General features: G+C 37.8%; 1 protein-coding gene and 1 long non-coding RNA gene across 2 annotated transcripts in view; one reads left to right on the forward strand and one right to left on the reverse strand.

Moving 5' to 3' along the window:
* Positions 1–9,622, forward strand: part of LOC106085304 (epithelial discoidin domain-containing receptor 1) — a 903,344-nt gene extending 893,722 nt beyond the window's left edge. The window contains exons 15-16 of the mRNA XM_059364462.1: positions 8,201–8,350; positions 8,421–9,622. Coding sequence (XP_059220445.1) covers positions 8,201–8,350; positions 8,421–8,579 — 309 coding nt within the window. The 3' untranslated portion in view covers positions 8,580–9,622. The remainder of the gene's footprint in view (positions 1–8,200; positions 8,351–8,420) is intronic.
* Positions 9,623–15,589: 5,967 nt separating this feature from the next.
* LOC131995867 (uncharacterized) overlaps positions 15,590–20,337 on the reverse strand; it is a 51,266-nt gene continuing 46,518 nt past the window's right edge. The window contains exon 3 of the long non-coding RNA XR_009397660.1: positions 15,590–15,912. This is a non-coding gene — a long non-coding RNA (uncharacterized LOC131995867). The remainder of the gene's footprint in view (positions 15,913–20,337) is intronic.

Consider the following 20,337-nt stretch of genomic DNA (forward strand, 5'->3'; position numbering starts at 1 on the left):
ATTAAAACATGTTGAAAAGTACTATGCATTCTTTGAGTGGAATGAAGCAACTTCTTTGGATTTAAGACTTCATATAAATAAAATTTATTAATTTAAAATTCCTGAAATCCCAGTTTTTATACCCTCCACCATAGGATAGGGGTATGCTAACATTGTCACTCGGTTTGTAACACATCGAAATATTGATCTAAGTATATATATACCTGGTGGCTATGATATTTTAAGTCGATCTAGCACTGTTCGACCGACTGTCTGTTTATATGTCTGTGGAAAGCACGCTAATTTTCGAAAGAGTAAAGCAATTTTGCACAATCACTTCTTTCATAGCCTCCAAAATCTAAGCCACATATAACCCGAATCGGTTCATAACCTGATATAGTTCGAAGCGCATAGCAATTCTTATCCATTATCCTCTTTTTGCCTAAAGAAATATGGTGCAAAGAACTTGTCAAATGCTATCCATTGAGGAGGGTATATAAGATTCGAACCGACACAACTCAGCACGCTTTTACATGCTTTGAAAGTTGTCGTTGTACATTTTTTTGTCCCCTAACCCTAGATAATTTACTTGCAGTGTAAAATATTGCAGACAGCTCATTCACATGTAGATTTTTGTGTCTACAGTTGGAGGCATGAAAACACGGATGTCCTTGTGCTTTTCCATTTGAAGTTTATAGCCCTAAGCTTTAATAATATTTTTGTCTATCCGAATGTTGTCCTTGAACCCGCTCAAAATAATGGCATGTATGACAATGGAGAAACAAAGTTTGATGTTTACCATGCACACTGGATGGAACGCAGGCAGGGGGAAGAGTATGAGCATGTACTAGGGTTTATTATTGCATTTCTTTGCTTTTCTACCATTATCATTGTAGTGCGTATGGAGTTATGGAGGAATAAAGAGAGTAGGAAAAGACCAGTAAAAACATGGGTACCCACCATTAAAGAATCTGCTAAACATACATACATACATACATATACACTAGCTTATTAAATTTATGTCTGGATGATTTGGAAGATAACAATCAAGAAATCAATGTTCAAATGAAAATCTGAAATTTGTTGAAAAAATTCCCAAGTCCTCACCTGAGCGTTAAACATAGGAATTTGTGGACCCTTGTGGGCAATATATTGTGTGATTTTTGGAGGGCATAATTGTAATGCACATGCCTAAACAAAATTTGACGGACGGGCATGGCTAGTTCAACTTAGAATGTCACAACGATCAAGAATAGTTTAGATGTGGTTAGGTTGATAAGAGGGTGCGTATATTAATCGGCCTATGGACATACATAAAAGCCAGTAATTGGCTTGTTATGCGCTCTTGGTACGAAAGAGTAACCTCAAGAAATAAAAACGTGCTAATTTCGGCCGGGCCGAATCTTTTATACCCTTCACCATGAATCGGATTTGTCGAGCTCTTTGCTCGGTATCTCTTTTTAGGCAAACAATGTGTGTCCCTACCTAGGTAAGGGTCGAATCCTGGCGAGAATATCAGAAAATAAATTTCAGCGGTGTTTATGCCTTCCTAATGCTGACGACATCTGTGAGGTACTGTAGCACTTGGTAAGGCAGCCATACAAAAACTTCTCCACAAAGAGGTGTAGTACTGACGATCGCCGTTCGGATTCGGCTTAAAAAGGAGGACCCTCATTACTGAGCTTAAACTTGAATCGTACAGCCCTTATAGATAAGTGGAAGTTTGCCCCTGTTCCTTAATGGAATGTTCTTTGACACATTTGCATTTCCTTAAGTACCGATGTCTGTTATCCCCGAAAGCGGGGCAGTGACATAGGAAATGTTCCAACGTCTCATCACCTTCCCCACATGCCCTACAAATGCTATCACTTGCCGCACCGATTTCACATAAGTGATCTCGTAGTCCCATATGTCCCGTTATGATACCGAAAGCTATGCTGACCTCTTTACAACTTCCTTTCAGTAATATCCTCGTCTTCTCACGATCCGGATCTCCCAATAGGACTATCGCCGTCCTAACGACAGTTTCACTGCTCCTCAGTGTTGGTCACGTTGGTCGATCATGTCTTTAACTAGGACTGCGTTGACCCGAAATGCTTCGGGTTCCAAAATTTGCCCATGGATTTTCCACTAAGGTACATATCACGTATCAATGAGTGCGCACCGATTCAAGTTTTAAGCTGAATGACAGGAGCCCTCCTCTTTAAAGTCGAGTCCGAATGGCGTGCCGTGGTGAGACACCTCTTTGGAGAGCAGTTTTTACAAGGCATACAACCTCACAAAATGCTGCCAGCAGTAGGAGAGGACAACCACCGCTGAAAAATTTTTTGATGGTCTCGCCAGGATTAGAACCCATATGATCAGCGTCATAGGAGGGCATGCTAACCTCAGCGCTACGCTGGCTCTGGGTTAACCAAGGTTATTGACGGCAGTCCCCTAGCCTGCACCGCCAAATCGTCTGATCTTTCATTCCCCCTTAATCCGCTATGACCCGGCAACCAAACTATGCGGATTGTACCCTCCTCAGAGAAGTCATTAATCTCCTTCTCACTCTCCAAGAATGTTAGTGAGCCTACCGCCCTGGTATATGTTGTCCTCATGGCTAGTTTACTGTCCATAAAGATGTTCACACTCGACGTCCTCGCGTAAACACCACAACACCTCACGCATTCAGTGATCGCTCGGATCTCTACATGCAGTATCATATAATGGTCAGGCAGTTGAAAACAAATCTCAGTACCTGGGTTCTCAATGTAGACCACTAGGCCCACTCTGTCCTCTGACTTTGATCCATCCGTGTAACATGATCTCCCAGATGACAATACCAGAGTTCCGTCATACTGACTGTCCCTGTGACAGCAGTGTCCCGCACTCGACCTCAAGTGTCATCTCAGGTATCCAATCGGAAACCTCTTCCATTCCCTCCAGATTTCCTATCGTCGCCTCAATTATACCGCTACGGTATGGCCTGCTCCTATCATCTATTCATACGCCCATCGCCTTGAGCCTCACACTTAATATGTAAGTCGATGGGTCGGATATCTAGAATAGCCTCCAGTGCCTTAGAGGGCTTGGTCCTCATCGCTCTGCCTATGCGAAGAGAAAATGATCTCCGATCCTAACGTATAAGCTTTCTGATTAAGGTCTATAGACCTTTGGTGTCACATAACATGCCTTGCAGGCCTTGGGTATAAATACCAGCTTGCATGCTTTCGGAGTATATGAAAGTCCTAAGCACCCTTTTCTCAATCGCAGTCCACCAAACTACTGAGGCCTAAGAAAGTGTTGATCTAATCACGCTCCGCGCATCCTTGGATTCAAGCCCCATTTCGAGCCTACGGCTCAGGGTCTTTAGATATGGTTTATCCATTATCTAAAGACCCGGAACATCCGGTACTGGTCTAAGGATTGGATCAATGTGTCAAAAACCCCCTCAATGACAATGCCTACCGCCATTGTGTGAATATTGGCATGGACGGATTCTTTTATAGTCCCCATATAGACCGATCGGCCGATTTAGGGTCTTAGGCCCATAAAAGCCGCATTTATTGTCCGATTTTTCTGTAATTTGAGACAGTGAGTTGTGTTAGACCAACCGATATCGTTCTTTAATTTGGCCCAGATCGGTTCAGATTTGGATATAGGTGCCATATAGACCGATCTCTCGATTTAAGGTCTTTCGCCTATAAAAGGAGCATTTATTATCCGATGTGGCCGAAATTTGGGACAGTGAGTTGTGTTAGGCTCTTCGCCATCATTCTTCAATTTGGCCAACATCGGTCCAGATTTGGATATAGCTGCCATATAGACCGATCTCTCGATTTAAGGTTTTTGGGGCCCATAAAAGACGCATTTATTGTCTGATGTCGCTGAAATTTGGGACAGTGAGTTAAGTTAAGCCGCTCGACATATTTCTGCTATTTGGCCCAGATCGGTCCAGATTTGGATATAGCTGCCATATAGACCGATTTCTCGATTAAAGGTTTTGGGCCAATCAAAGACGCATTTATTGTCCGATGTCGCCGAAATTTGGGACAGTGAGTTAAGTTAAGTCTTTCGACATATTTCCGCAATTTGGCCCAGATCGGTCCAGATTTGGATATAGCTGTCATATAGACCGATATCTCGATTTAAGGTCTTGGGTCCATAAAAGGCGCATTTATTCTCCGATTCCGCCGAAATTTGGGACAGTGAGTTAAGTTAAGCCTCTCGACATACTTCTGCAATATAGGAACAGATCGGTTCAGATTTGGATATAGCTGTCATAAGACCGATCTCTCGATTTAAAGTTTTGGACCCATAAAAGGCGCATTTATTGTCAGATATCGCCGAAATTTGGGACAGTGAGTTAAGTTAAGTCTTTCGACATATTTCTGCAATTTGTCCCAAATTGGTCTAGATTTGGATAAGGTTGCCATATAGACCGGCCTCTCGATTTAAGTTTTTGGGCCCATAAAAGACGCATTTATTGTCCGATGTCGCCGAAATTTGGGACAGTGAGTCAAGCTAAGCCGCTTGACATATTTCTGCTATTTGGCCTAGATCGGTCTAGATTTGGATATAGCTACCATATAGACCGATCTCTCGATTTTAGGTTTTAGGCCCATAAAAGTCGCATTTATTGTCCGATTTCGCCGATATTTGGGACAGTGAGTTTTGTTTTGAGTTGAGTTTTAGGCCCTTCGACATTTCCTTCAATTTGGCTGAGATCGGTCCTGATTAGTATATAGCTGCCACATAGACCGATGTCTCGATTTAAGGTTTTAGGCCCATAAAAGGCGCAATTATGGTCCGATTTCACCGAAATTTGGGATAGTGAGTAGTGTTAGGCTCTTCGACATGTTCAGCAACTTGGCCAAAATCGGTCCAGATTCTGATATAGCTGCCATATAGACGTATATCTCGATTTAAAGTCTTGGCCCCATAAAAGGCGCATCTATAATCCCACTAGCGGGACGGGGCTGCTCTGCTGCGCCTTCTTTAACTTTACATGGAACAACATTTTCCTTGGAATATATATTTTCGACTATTAAAGAGCTTTTTGTGAAATACCATGCTACGCAAATAGTACACGCTTGACAAACAGTTTAACAATATAAGTGCTTTTATCTGAATCCCATATGATATTTATTGCTCTACGAATTAAAGTTTGGATGTAAGATGTACTCAATTCTTAAAATACTTTATTTCAGCCCGATATTCTCCTGATGTCTGATTTAGGGGTGTTTTCGGGGGTGTGGTGGTCCCCCAGACACTTGGCCCTGAAAAATATCAGCATCGTGCTCTTCTCTCAAATACCATTTATTTGAACCCCATATTACCATTGGTTTTGAGTGGAGTTTACAGGATGAGGCGTCCCCCAAACACATGGTCCCAAAAATGGTTATCAAATTCGATTTCTAATCTTAAATACCTTTCATTTTAGACACATATTGGTATGGTCGAAAAATGTTTACCCTTTGTGGGATGTTTTGGGGAAGTTGTGACGCCTCAAATACATGGTCGTTCATTTGGATATCAAATTCGTATTCTTCTCCCAAATGCCTTTATTTGAACCCCATATTGCGATGGTCAGTAAAAAATGTACTGTTTGTGGGGTATTTTAGAAAAGGGGAAGACCCCCAGAAAATTGGTTCCAAAAGTGGGTATCAATTCTTGCTTTACCCCCCAATTCCTTTCATTTGAGCCCGACATTGACATTGTCGGTAAATATGCCCGATTTAGGGGTGATTTGGGAAGTGGGGTGGTCCCCCAATCCCTAAGCCCTGAATATATGTCAGCAACGTGCTCTATTCCCATATATTTGAACCCCATGTTGCCATTGCCCTCAAAATTGGATATCAAATTCGTTTTCTAATCTCAAATACCATTCACTTATACCCCTTATTGAAAAAGCCAGCAAATATGTCCGGTTTGGGGAATGGGCCCTAAAAACTATGAATATCGAGCTCCATTGTCTTGAAGGTCTAAATTGTCTTGGTGAGCAAATACGTCCTATTTGAGGGTTGTTATGGTGGTGGGACGACTCCAAGTCAGTTGGTCCCGAATGTCGATGTCAGATTCATGGCCTACTTCCAAATACTTTTCACTTTTGGGGGATGGGGCGGCCACTCAGCGACTTGGCTTTGAAAATATATATCAAAATTGTGTTCTCCTTTAAAATACCTCTCTTTTGAGCCTCATATTACAATGGTCAGCAAATACTTCCTATTTGGGTGGTGTTATGGGGGTGGGTTGGCCCCATAGACACTTTTCCCGAACGTTTATATCAAATTCGTGCTTTACATTCAAAGACCTTTCATTTTAACCCCATATTGCTATGGTCGTAAATTTGTCTTCTTGGGAGGATATTCTCGGGGCGGCCGCTCAAACACTTAGTCCGACATCTGGATATCAGATTCGTATTCTAAACTCAAATGCCTTTTATTTAAGTTCCTTATTGCCATGGTCAGTAAATAAGTTCTGTTTTGGGAGTGTTTTGGGAAAGGAGTGGGCCCCCAAAAACTTTGTCCCAAATTTGGATATCAGATTCGTATTTAACAAATGTCTTTCATTTAATTCCCATATTGCCATGGTCAGTAAATATGTCCGATTTAGGGGTGTTTTGGGGGTTGGGGTGGTCCCCCAAACACTTGGGCCGACAATTCGATATCAGATACGTTTTCTAATCTTAAATACTTTTTATTTGAGTCCCATATTGTCTTGATTGGTGTATATATATATTTAATAAGGTATGGGGTGAAGCGCCCCCCTAGGCACCCCATCCGAAATTTGGATACCAAATTTTTGTTTGTAGGTTACTATAAGAGAGCACAAAAAATTTCGCTTCTATCACACCACCCATCTCCGAGATCTGGCATTTCTGAAAATTAGGGTAAGGGTGAGGATCCGCTCCCCCTTCTGATATCAAAAAATTTAGTACCCTATTTTCACTACGGGATCAGTGAAAATTTCAAAAAAAATCGGTTTAGCCGTTTCTGAGTCTATAAGGAACACACGAACAAACATACAAACAAACACAAATTTAATTTTATATATAAGTATATTTCACTAAAATTTGACACAGTGGCTTATGTTAGGCTTTTCGACATCCGTATCGTGTATGGTCCAGATCGATCTTTTTTAAGATATAACTACTAAAAAAACCAATATTTTGTTATTCACAATTGAACAATGACTTGTATTTATTAGTATTTGGTCCAAATCGGAACATACTTCGATATAGCTACTATGGGGCAGAAGGTATGCATTTTTCACCGGATTTTGACGAAAGGTGGTTTACATATATGCCCGAGGTGATGGGTATCCAAAGTTCGGCCCGGCCGAACTAAACACCTTTTTACTTGTTTTTACGACGTGCTCTGTTACAAAGTCTGCGGACCTCTTTCTCAAAATTGCGAATCTCCCCGGTCATCTTGGGTTGATTTCCTTTCCCGAATAGAACAACTATCTTCGAAAGACCCCACTAGTGCAGTCGTAATCCTGCTGACATTGTCGTCAATGTCTTCTGTACTTGGACAATTCAAAGTATCATGCCCAAGTCTTTCTCTGAGTAGTCTTTTTCACCAGTTGGTTTTCCTCTTATTCGGCGATAGCTATGCGATTCTAAACCTATTTTAGCGATGGTCCGAAAAGGAAAGCACCATGGTGACCCTTCACTCTTGAACCTCATCAATTAGATTTTCCGAACATGTTGTCACATCCATAACCTCCTCCCTTATCCTGTTAGCAAAGTTAGCGATGTTACCAATATTAAGTGTTATAAGGTCGTTAGTATTCAAGAATCCTTCCAAGGCTAGGCTCCACTTATTAAAGTTAATACTACCCCACGGAATGTGGTGAAAGTATGTATAACACCCTATTAGTATCTCATTTCCTGTCTGTTTTGTTTCCCGACACTGCCATCCACGTCGGAACTGCAACAGCTGGCTGTATAAAGTGATGCCAGGTATGCTACACTATCTTCTTGCCTCAGCACTGTGGCATCCCTGAAACCAGTGAAGAAATTGTAGACTTCAAACGGATGTTTTGTGTTGATTTTTGGGCACTATCCACCAAAAAAATATTTACCAACCTAAGTCCCTCCAACGCCGAGCATTATCCTTCCAAGGCTAAACCAGATTTGTATGGAAAGCCTGGATTCTTCTTACTATTTAAGTTTAATACTTTTGCTTAATTTATCTATTGCTTAAGCTATACTTCTATTTTATTTCATTTTCAGGGTAAATTCACCTCCAAATCGGATGTTTGGTCCTTTGCTGTAACTCTGTGGGAAATTCTAACATTTGCCCACGAACAACCCTATCAAGAATTGAGCGATGCCAAAGTTATTGAAAATATAGGACATATCTATCAAGATAATGGAAAATATGTAAGTACATGTGAGAAAATTGAAAAAAAAAAAAAAAAAAAACATACAAAAAAATTTTCCGTTTTTAAAGGAACCCCTATCTATGCCGAAAAATTGTCCCCGAGAAATCTACGATCTAATGTGTGAATGTTGGCAACGTAACGAATCGAATCGTCCAAATTTCCGAGAAATTCATTTATTTTTGCAAAGGAAAAATTTGGGCTTCAAACCAACACTCATGACATATTAAGGCGAAACGAAATGAAAAACGAATTTATTACGAAAACAAAGGAAAATATCACTGAAATGCAAGCGAAACCGATATATCAATTATGAATTGAAACCAAAAAAAAAACAATTTTTTTAAATTAAAAAAAAAAACTAAAAAAGTAATATTTTTACAAAAATTTAAATAAATAAAAAAGTATTTAACTAGCATGTAAGCTATGCAGTTCTAAACACTGCTGCTACGATAAGGACAAAATAAACTGTAAATTTTGCATATAGTCCTTGCCAGAGCAGCATAGCACCAGCCTGCCAAGGACTATGATGATCACTAAACTTGTATTGAGCAATCACCATTGATAGTTGTATTAGTCATTAAGAACAAAAAAATGTTTGTCACATAATCACCACCACCAATTAGCCACTCCTTTATGTTTGTATAGAGAAAACTTTAAAATTTTTTTCAAACATTTTCCTTAAACAATATATCATCATTGATGTGTGAATGTTGGTATGCGTATAAAAGAAACTTCATACAATTGAAAAAAATTGCATGTAAGTGTATGGTATGAATGTTTATATATCAAATGAAATGTGTTTTAAAATAAGTACCTCTTACCTAAAATCGCTACAACATCAAACAAAAAAGGAACCCAACTACGATGACTACTACTATTGACCTGTCACAAATCCAACTCTAGTCTCTTCCTCTCTATCTCCCGCTCTCTCTCTATCATAATCCACACACAAATATCCTTGATGAACAAAATCTTAACCTCAATAAAGACCCTTAGAACCTACATGTGAAACAGACAAAATATCATTGAAATTATTTTATAAGTTTTATGGAAAATCGATAAAAAAAATCTAATAAAGAATTGAATCACTGTGAATCTCTTAATAACTATACCATATAACACACAAACTCCTCACCTGCAAATTTCATTCACTTACTCACGTTTTTTGACAATAACTGTTTAAGAGCAAAAAAAACACAAAACCTATGAAAAAAGAAATTCTAAAACCCAATATCGGATATAAACCTACGAACTTCAAAATCAATAATCAAAAACAATTTATAGAATAAAGCTTCTAGTCATATGCCCACCTTTCAAAATTCAGAATTTTCCTTAAAAACACTCTCTATTATTAAAAAATAATTTTTATTTTTATTTAAAAAAATGTTCAGCAAAATATGGAATAATTCAAAAGTGAAAACTAAAGAACAAAATAAAACCTTTTTTATGTACTGTCACATCTTAACGGGAGCTTCTAAAAACAGTGGTAGAATACTCAACAAAATTTGTTCATAAAATGCAGTGTAGTGGCAGGCACTTCTACAGCAAACCAGGGTTTGGAGTACGCTTGGTTGTTAAGGCTCAAAACCTTATCGTTTCTTATATCCTACTAGCCGAACTTCTTTAATACTCTAATATCTTTTTAGGGTGGGAACAATTCGCCCTGAATGTGGATATCGAATTCATGCCACTGTAGCCTATGTCCGCCTATGATGCTGAATGTCTGAGTTCGAGTTCTGACGAGAATATCGCATAAAATTTAAAGCTGGCGACATTTGTGAGGTACTATGCGATATATGATCGTGTAAAAAATTCTTGCCAAAGAGGCTACAAAACAAGTAAAAAGGCGTTAAGTTCGGCCTGGCCGAACTTTGGATACCCACCACCTCGGGCATATATGTAAACCACCTTTTATCAAAATCCGGTGAAAATTGCGTACCTTATGTCCCATAGCAGTTATATCGAAATATGTTAGGATTTGGATCAAATACTAATAAGTACAAGTCATTGTTCAATTGTGTATTGGTGTTTCTATTGTAGTAGCTATATCTAACAATAAAACGATCTGAACCATATACAACATGGATGTCGAAAAGATTAACATAAGTCACTGTGTTAAATTTCAGTTAAATCGGATTATAAATGCGACTTTTTTTGGGGCCAAGACTTTAAATCGAGATATCGGTCTATATGGCGGCTATATGCAAATCTTGATCGATCTAGAACAAATTGCAGAAATATGTGGAGGGGCTTAACTTAACTCTATATCCCAAATTTCGGCAATATCGGACAACAAATGCGCCTTCTATGGGCCCAAAACATTAAATCGATGGATCGGTCTATATGGCAGCTATATCCAAATCTGATCCGATCTGTGCCAAATTGAGGAAGGATGTCGAAGGGCCCAACACAAATCACTGTCCTGAATTTCAGCGAAGTCGGATAATAAATGTGGCTTTTATGGCCCTAAGACCCTAAATCGGAGGATCGGTCTATATGGCAGCTATATCCAAATCTGGACCGATCTAGACCAAATTGACGAAGGATGTCGAGGGGTCTAACACAACTCACTGTCCCAAATTTCAGCAAAATCGGATAATAAATGTGGCTTTTATGGGTCTCAGACCCTAAATCGGCGGTTCGATCTATATGGCAGCTATATCCAAATCTGGACCGATCTGAGCAAAATTGACGAAGGATATCGAGGGGTCTAACACAACGCACTGTCCAAAATTTCAGCAAAATCGGACCCTAAATCGGCGGATTAGTCTATATGGGAGCTATATCAAGATATAGTCCGATATAGCCCATCTTCGAACTTAACCTGCTTATGGGCAAAAAAAGAATCTGTGCATGGTTTCGGCTCAATAACTCTATTTTTAAAGACTGTAGCGTGATTTCAACAGACGGACGGACAGACGGACGGACATGTCTAGATCTTCTTAGATTTTACGCTGATCAAGAATATATATACTTTATGGGGTCGGAAATGGATATTTCGATGTGTTGCAAACGGAATGACAAAATGCATATACCCCCATCCTTCGGTGGTGGGTATAAAGAGGTCCCTTATCATTGAAAAACTCAACTTGAATCGGAAAGCAATCATTGATGTGTGAGAAGTTTGCCCCTGCTCGATTCCTGGGCAAATTTTTACTCTGCTCGTAAATGCCCAGGGTCTTTGTCCCGAAAATCGATATGAATTTCCCGAAAATCAATCAATTTCCACCCAAATAACTTTTATATAATAGGGAGGTTTTTGGGGTGGGGCGACTCCCCACGACTCTATATTGTCGTGATTGGCCTATATATCCATTTGGCGGCCCCCGCGGCACCCGACCACAATAATAGAAATCATGTTTTGGGTTTGATGACTGTGAGAATGCAAAACAAGTAAAAGCGTGCTAAGTTCGGCTGTGCCGAATCTTATATACACTCCATCATGGATCGCATTAGTCGAGTTCTTTGCGCGGTATCTCTTTTCAGGCAAACAAAAAATAATGAATAAGAATTGTTATGCTATTGGAGATATATCAAGTTATAGTCCGATTCGAACGATAAGTGAATTGAATGTTGAAGGCCATAGTAGAAGTCATTGTGTTATATTTCAGCCCATTCGGATAAGAAATGTGCCTTGTGGGGGCTGAAGAAGCAAAATCGGAAGATCGGTTTATATGAGAGCCGTATCAAGCTATAGATCGATTCACACCATATTGGACACGTTTATTGAAGGTCATGGGAGAAGCCGTGTTACAAATTTTCTGACAAGTCGGATGAGAATTGCGCCCACCGGTGGTTCAAGAAGTCAAAATCCCATATCGGTTTATATGGCAGCTATACCAGGTTGTAAGCCGATTTCGAAGTGATACCAAAACACCACGTGCAAAATTACAACCAAATCGGACAAAAATTGCTGTCTCTAAAAGCTCAAGAAGTCAAGACCCAAGATCGGTTTATATGGCAGCTATATCAGGTTATGAACCGATTTGTTGGAAGTGATTAAAAAAAAACACCACGAGCAAAATTTCAATCAAATCGGACGATAATTGCGCCCTCTAGAGGCTCAGGAAGTCAAGACCCAAGATCGATTTATATGGCAGCTATATCAAAACATGGACCGATTTGGCCCATTAACAATCCCAACCAACCTACACTAATAAAAAGTGTTTGTGCAAACATTTCAAGCGCCTAGCTTTACTCCTTCGAAAGTTAGCGTGCTTTCGACAAACAGACGGACGGACGGACATAGCTAGTTCGACTTAATGGCATTTTAATTTCGCATATTTCGAGGTGTTACAAACAGACGAAATTAGTATACCCCCAGTCTAACGAAATTAGTATACCCCCATCCTATGGTGGAGGGTATACAAGTTTCGAACGAATCACATTACCAAACTCCGAGATCTGGTATTTTTATACCCTACACCACTACTATGGTACAGGATATTACAACTTAATGCATTTGTTTGTAACACCCAGAAGGAAGAGAGATAGACCCATTGATAAGTATACCGATCGACTCAGAATCACTTTCTGATTCGATTTGGCTATGTCCGTTTGTCTGTCTGTCCGTCCGTCTGTCGGTCCATGTGAATTTGTGTACAATATATGTTCGTCCGATTTGCAGTAATAATGCAATAAAATGGTCATATGTTAACCGAATCTCGCAAAATTTGACAAGAGGTATTTTCTTATGACTTTCACAATCACTGGTGAATTTCATAAAAATCGGTTCAGATTTGGATATAGCTCCCATATATATGTTCGTCCGATTTGCAATAATGCAATAAAATGGTAATTTGTTTCTCTTGGAATTTGGTGCGAAGGATTTTCTATTAACCCTCGAATTTCATAGAAATCGGTTCAGATTTAGATATATCTCTCATATATATATCGCCCTATTTTCACTCCTAGAGCCACTGCAAGCATATTTATTGACCAATCTTACCAAAACTTTGAAAAACGCTTTCTTCGACGACTTTTATAGTATCCATAAAGTTTTCTCGAAATCGGTTCAGATTTAGATATGGCTCCCATATATATGATCGTACGATTTTGAGAAATATTGCAATAAAGTGTTCATTTGTTAATCGATGTTCTCGAAATTTGGCAGAAAGAATTTTGTTATGACTTTCGACATTGCTGGCGAATTTGATAGAAATCGGGTCAGATTTACATATAGCTCCCATATATATAAATCGCCCGATTTTCGCTTCTATGGTCACTGCAGTCGCATTTATTTACCAATCTTACCAACATTTTGTACCTCGCTTTCAGCGACGACTGCCACAATGCCTGAGAAGGTTGCTCGAAATTGGTTCAGATGTAGATATAGCTCACATATATATGTTCGTCCGATTTGCAGTAATAATGCAATAAAATGGTCATTTGTTAACCGAATCCCTTGAAATTTGCAACGAAGGATTTTCCCTTGACTCTCGACATTACTGGTGAATTTCATAGAAATCGGTTCAGATTTAGATATAGCTGCCATATATGTATATCGCCCGATTTTCACTTCTAGAGCCACTGTAAGCGCATTTATAGACTAATCTTGCCAAAATTTGTACATCGCTTTCCTGATCAACTACCACAATATCTGAAAAGTTTGCTCCAAATCGGTTCAGATTAAGATATAGCTCCCATATATATGTTCGTCCGATTTTGGGAAATGCTTATTTGTTAACCGTAGTTATTATAGTTTGAACATATTTGCTCGAAATTTGATACGGGTTGTTTAAAAACCCATCTGTAAACATCCACCGAGGTCCATCAAAATTGGTTCATAATTGAATATAGCTCCCACATTGTACTTATAGGGTAGGTGTAGAGTATTATACAGCAAAGCACGACTTTTACCCTTCCCTACTGGTTTCTTGTTTTAGTACAATCTTTTGAATCAATAATGCGAATACGCCATAAATTAATTGGAAAATAATCCCCAAAAATGAAGAAACTCCCCAAAAATAGTTGTCTTCGCTTTCTAAAGAGCATTTTGGGGACTTACTTCATTTTTGATTTTGGGGGTTATTTGAGAGAGCCATCAACTTTCAAAACTTCCTCTTATTCTACTCTCTTTGAAAATATGCCATATTTTGCAGCATTTTTTATTATAATAATTTTTATTGATTAAATATATTAACAAATTTTTATTTCCAGCTATAGAAACATTTAACCAAAAATATTTCCCTTGTGCCTTTTTCTGCGAACAAAAAGAAAAATCTAAATCTTAATTTTAAACACAAATTTAGGATTTAATTTAACACATTTTAATTTTATGTCTGTATATATATATAGATTAAAGCTTTATCATCAAAGGTTTCGCTATAAATAAAATGCAATTAAATATCAAATCAATTTTTATGCTAAATATAATTTTGCTATAATTATATTTAAAAAAAAAAACAAAAACCAAAAAAAAAAAATAAAATCAGAGAAAGTGAGAAAAACAAATAAACACAGCTTAAACAGGTTAGGCAATAAATAAACAAAAAAAATAACACACATCTAAATCAATATATAAAACAAAAATAAAACACAATATTTTCTATGAAATAAACAATTACAATTAAATTGTATTAACTTTTTTGTAAAATAAATTCAAAATTATTTGCTATTACATAAACACACACACAGACACACAGAAACAACAAAAAACAGGTAATTTTTCTATTATAAGCCATTAGAATAAACAATAATAGATTTGTATTAATTTCATACATCTGTTTATTTATAGTTACATACATATAAGCGATTATAAAACAAAAATCAATTTGACATTTTCTTCAACAAAAACGATAAAACACATAAAGTAAATACAAAAAAAAATAATTATGTTAATTTCACTTATATTTAACTATTTTAAATGAATATTGATTCATGTGAGTATTATGCAAAGGTCAAAGGGCATTATTTAATGTGTTACAAACAAATTTGATTAAAAAAAGACACACATTTTCCACTCTCCATACAAATACCAACTAAGAAGAATGAAAAGAAAAATTATACAAAGCCATTATCATATCATCCGCTGACACAAACACAAGCACAATATCAGCATCAGTTTCCATTTCTAAATTGACTTTTGTCATTAAATAAAAATTAATTAATTGAAATAAATATTCCATTCAATTCTTGTAAATACCACAAAAAAGATTTTCAATACCCACCAACGCACATTGGTTCCCAATAGATAATTCCGGGAAAAATTCTGTAATTATTTATTTTTATTGGCAAATTTTGTGGTTCCTTTTTACAAGTGTTGGGAATCAGAGTTACATAACAAGCAATATAAATTAAAAGTTAAAGAACAGCATTTTATGTACTTCCAAAGTGACGAAGTTTGTTCTTTTCCTATCTTGCGAAGTAATGTAGAATAACATTGACTATGCGAGTACAAAGTTTAAAATATTCCGAAAAAAAAAACATAAATTGGAGGAGTTATGAATGCATTGCATATTTTGTAATTTCAAAGTGACATAGGCTTGGTCGAGTGCTGTAAACCAATTTTGATTATTTAAGCTGGGTGCTCCCTTTTAGGCCATCGCCTGGGTTCGAATCCTGTAGAGGGCATACAAAAAAATTTTCAGTAAAAACGCAACTAGTAAAAACGCATTAGATTCGGCTGGGATCTCACTATCTCGGATATACATATTAACCCCATTACGTTAAGTCCAGTGAAAATTCACTTTTTATAAAACCTTAGTAGCCATACCTTAGTAGCCCCCAGGGACGTCGAGGGGTCTAATACAATTTACTGTTCTAGTGGTCTAAAACAAGTAAAAGCATGATAACTTCGGCCGGGCCGAATCTTGGGTACTCATCACCATGGATTCCGTAAAAATTTACCCTAATTAACTGAGTTTTTTATACCGTCCACCATAGGATGGGGATATACTAATTTCGTCATTCTGTTTGTAACACCTCGAAATAAGCGTCTGAGAACCCATTAGTATATATATTCTTGAAGGTCATGTCATTTAAGTCGATCTAGCCATGTCCGTCCGTCTGTCTGTCGAAGGCACGCCTCTAGAGGGCGCAATTCTTGTCCGATTTGATTTTGAAATTTTGCAGGTAATGATTCGTACCACTTCCAACAACTGTGCCAAGTATGGTTCAAATCGGTCAATCGGTCCGATTTGACTGAGATTTAGCACGAAGTGTTTTGGTATCTTTTTCAATGACTGTGTTAAGTATGATTCAAATCAATAGAGCGCGCAATTCTCATCCGATTTGGCTGAAATTTTGCATAAGGTGTTTTGTTATGACTTCCAATAACGGTGCTAAGTAAGGCGCAAATCGCAACATAACCTGATATAGCTGCCATATAAACCGATCTGGGATCTTGACTTCTTGAGCCTCTTGAGGGCGCAATTTTTGTCCGATTTGACAGAGATTTAGCACGTAGTGTTTTGGTATCTTTTTCCAATGAGGTGCTAAGTATGATTCAAATCGGCTCGTACAGCTGCCATATAAACCGATCTTGGGTCTTAACTTCTTGAGCCTCTAGATGGCGTAATTCTCACCCGATTTTACTGAAATTTTGCACGTGGTGTTTTGGTATCACTTTCAACAACTGCCCTAAGTATGGTCTAAATCGGTCCAAGTTTTGTTATAGCTGCCATATAAACCGATCTTGGGTCTTGACTTCTTGAGCCTCTAGAGGGCGCAATTCTAGTCCGATTTGAATTTTGTACGTGGTGTTTTGGTATCACTTCCAACAACTGTGTTTAGTATGATTCAAATCGGTTCGTAATCTCGTATAGCTGACATATAAACCGATCTGGGATCTTGACTTCTTGAACCTCTAGAGGGCGCAATTCTCATACGATTTTGAAAAAATTTTGTACAACGGCTTCTCTCATGACCTTCAACATACGTGTGAATTATGGTCTGAATCGATTAATAGTTTGATACAGCTCCCATATAAACCGATCTCCCGATTTTGCTTATTGAGCCCCTACAAGGCGCAATTCTTATCCGAATGAACTGAAATATCACACAATGATTTCTACAATGTTCAGCATTGATTTATGGTCCGAATCGGACTATAACTTGATATAACTCTAATAGCATAACAGTTCTTATTCAATATTCGTTGTTTGCCTAAAAAGAGATGCTGCGCATAGAACTCGACAAATGCAATCCATGGTGGAGGGTATATAAGATTCGTCCCGGCCGTACTTAACACACTCTTACTTTTTGTTTGTACTAATTTGGTCTCAAGAAGTCATGTCGCGATATCGGTACTTAGGGGCGCCATATTACCATATTGACCGAATCGGATAAAACATGGCATGGATGTTGTAAGTCATAACATGGGGTTTTGGGACACATTTCAACCAAAGCGGATGAAAATTGAGGCTTCTATGGGCTGAAGAAGTCAAATCCAAGGGTCGGTATATATGGAGGCTATATCTGTTTATAATTCGATTCGGATCATACTTGGCATGGATGTTGAAAGACAAAACACAAGTCTTTGTTCCAAATTTCAGCCAATTCGGATGAGCCTTCTAAGGCCTCAAGAAGTCAAATCTGGGGATCGGTTTATATGAGAGCTATATCTCGGTCCAGATTTGAATATAGCTGCCACATAGATCGATATCGTGATTTAAAGTTTTGGCGTCATAAAAGGCGCACTTATAATCCGATTTCACTGAAATTTGACACAGTGACATATGTTTGGCTTTTCGACATCCGTGTCGTATATGATTCAGATCGATTTATTTTTAGACATAGCTACTAAAAAGATCAATATTTTGTTATATACAATACAATTGAACAATGACTTGTACTTATAAGTATTTGGTCCAAATCGGAACATATTTCGATATGGCTGCTATGGAGCATAAGGTATGCATTTTTCACCGGATTTTGACGAAAGGTGATTCTATATATATACCCGAGGTGGTGGGTATCCAAAGTTCGGCCCAGCCGAATTTAACGCCTTTTTACTAGTTTTAATTTATACTGTCTGTAAGGGAGATTTCATGATTTCATGATTTTTTGTTTGATTCTCTTTCGAGACGTGTTGACTTCGTAGTCGTACAAGCGTTTTCTAAAAGATCTCTCTCCGGGAAACTTTTCCCTAACCATCAATAGCCAGCATAACTCACTTCACCTCACTAACTTCACCGCCATTTTCGAGGAGAGAACCACTCCAAAAAAAATTATGATGGTTTTTATACCTGAAGAGGCCATACTGGAGCGTATATTGGCATGTCTGGCTTCGAAAAAAACAAGTCAATCTATACTCCAATTTAGCCTCTTTATACCCTGCACCACCGCTGTGGTACAGGGTACTATAGATTTGTGCATTTGTTGGCAACGCTAAGAAGGAGAAGAGCTAGACCCATTGATAAAGACCCATACCGATCGACTCAGAATCACTTTCTGTTTCGATTTAGCCATGTCCGTCTGGGAGTCCATGTATTCTTGTAATCAAAGTGCAGGTCGTATTTAGCCGATTGTAACGAAATTTTGCTCATGTCACTTTTTTGGCCCGAGGACAAACGCTATTGATTTTGAAAAAAAATCGGTTCAGATTTAGCTCCCATATATATCTTTCATCCGACATGGACTTTTACGGCTGTAGAAGCCATAGTCTTAGTCCGATCTTCAAAATATTTTGCACGAGGTGCTTTACTTGACGTCCTAATAAGTGTGGAAAATTTCATGAAAATCGGTCCAGATTTAGATATAGCTCCCATATATATCTTTCATCCGATATAGCTTTTTAAGCGCCAATATTCGTCCGATCTTCACAAAATTTGGCATTGGGTATTATATTTGAGGTATATGTGTGCAAAATTTCATAAAAATCGGTTCAGCTTTAGATATAGCTCCCATATATATCTTTCATCCGACATGGACTTTTATGGCTGTAGAAGCCACAGTTTTAGTCCGATCTTTAAAATATTTTGCACGAGGTGTTTTATTTGACGTCCTAATATGTGTGGAAAATTCCATAAAAATCGGTTCAGTTTTAGATATAGCTCCCATATACAATATATCCTTCATCCGATATGGCCGTTTAAGGCTGTAGAAGCCACAATTTTTTACCGATCTTTTCAAAATTTGTCTCCATATGTGTTCATAAAAATCGGTCCAGATATAGATATAGCTCCCATATATATGTATCGCCCAATTTGCACTTAAATGGCCGTAGTAGCTACAATTTCAACCGATCTGCACAAAATTTGGCACGGATGGTTTTGATACTGATTTTAATATATCTGGAAAATTTCAAAAAAATCGGTTCAGATTTAGATATAGCTCCCATATATATCTTTCATCCGATTTGGCTTTTTAAGGCTGTAGAAGCCACAATTTTCGCCCGATTTTATATGAGACGATTAAATTGACGTTCCAATACATGCGCAAAATTTCATTAAAATCAGTTCCAATTTAGATATAGCTCCAATGTGTATATTTCTTCCGATATGCACTTTTAAGGCAGTAAAGACTACAATTTTGGTCACATTTCTACAATCTAGGGCGTGAGATGCTCTATTTGACGTCCCAGTATGTGTCATTAAAATTGGCACAGGTTTCGATATAACTCCCATACAATCTTTTATCGGATATGGCCTTGTAGAGGTGTGGAAATCCAAATCTTTTGTCCTATGGTAGGAAAATCTTATAAGGTTCTAAATTGCTATTTCAATTGGTATCCAAATTAAAGTCTGACTAGATTTCGAGATAAGTTCTACATATAAAAAGTACTACATGCAATAGGAGGTGTAGGGTATTGTATAGTCGGCACCGCCAGACTTTTGCCTTTCCTTACCGGTTTTATTATTATTTTAATACAAGACCACTTTTAATATATATATATTTTTGTAACCACCGTGACCGCTTGGTATACCCATTTAAAAATTTACAATAACATGCAATTAATAAAAACATTTTATTTTCATCATACTTTACAAATTAGTATTAATATCATATAATTACATGCCATACATACTCATATATAATCATAAG

Source organism: Stomoxys calcitrans, chromosome 3 (assembly GCF_963082655.1).
Source record: "Stomoxys calcitrans chromosome 3, idStoCalc2.1, whole genome shotgun sequence".
NCBI classification, from domain to species: domain Eukaryota; kingdom Metazoa; phylum Arthropoda; class Insecta; order Diptera; family Muscidae; genus Stomoxys; species Stomoxys calcitrans.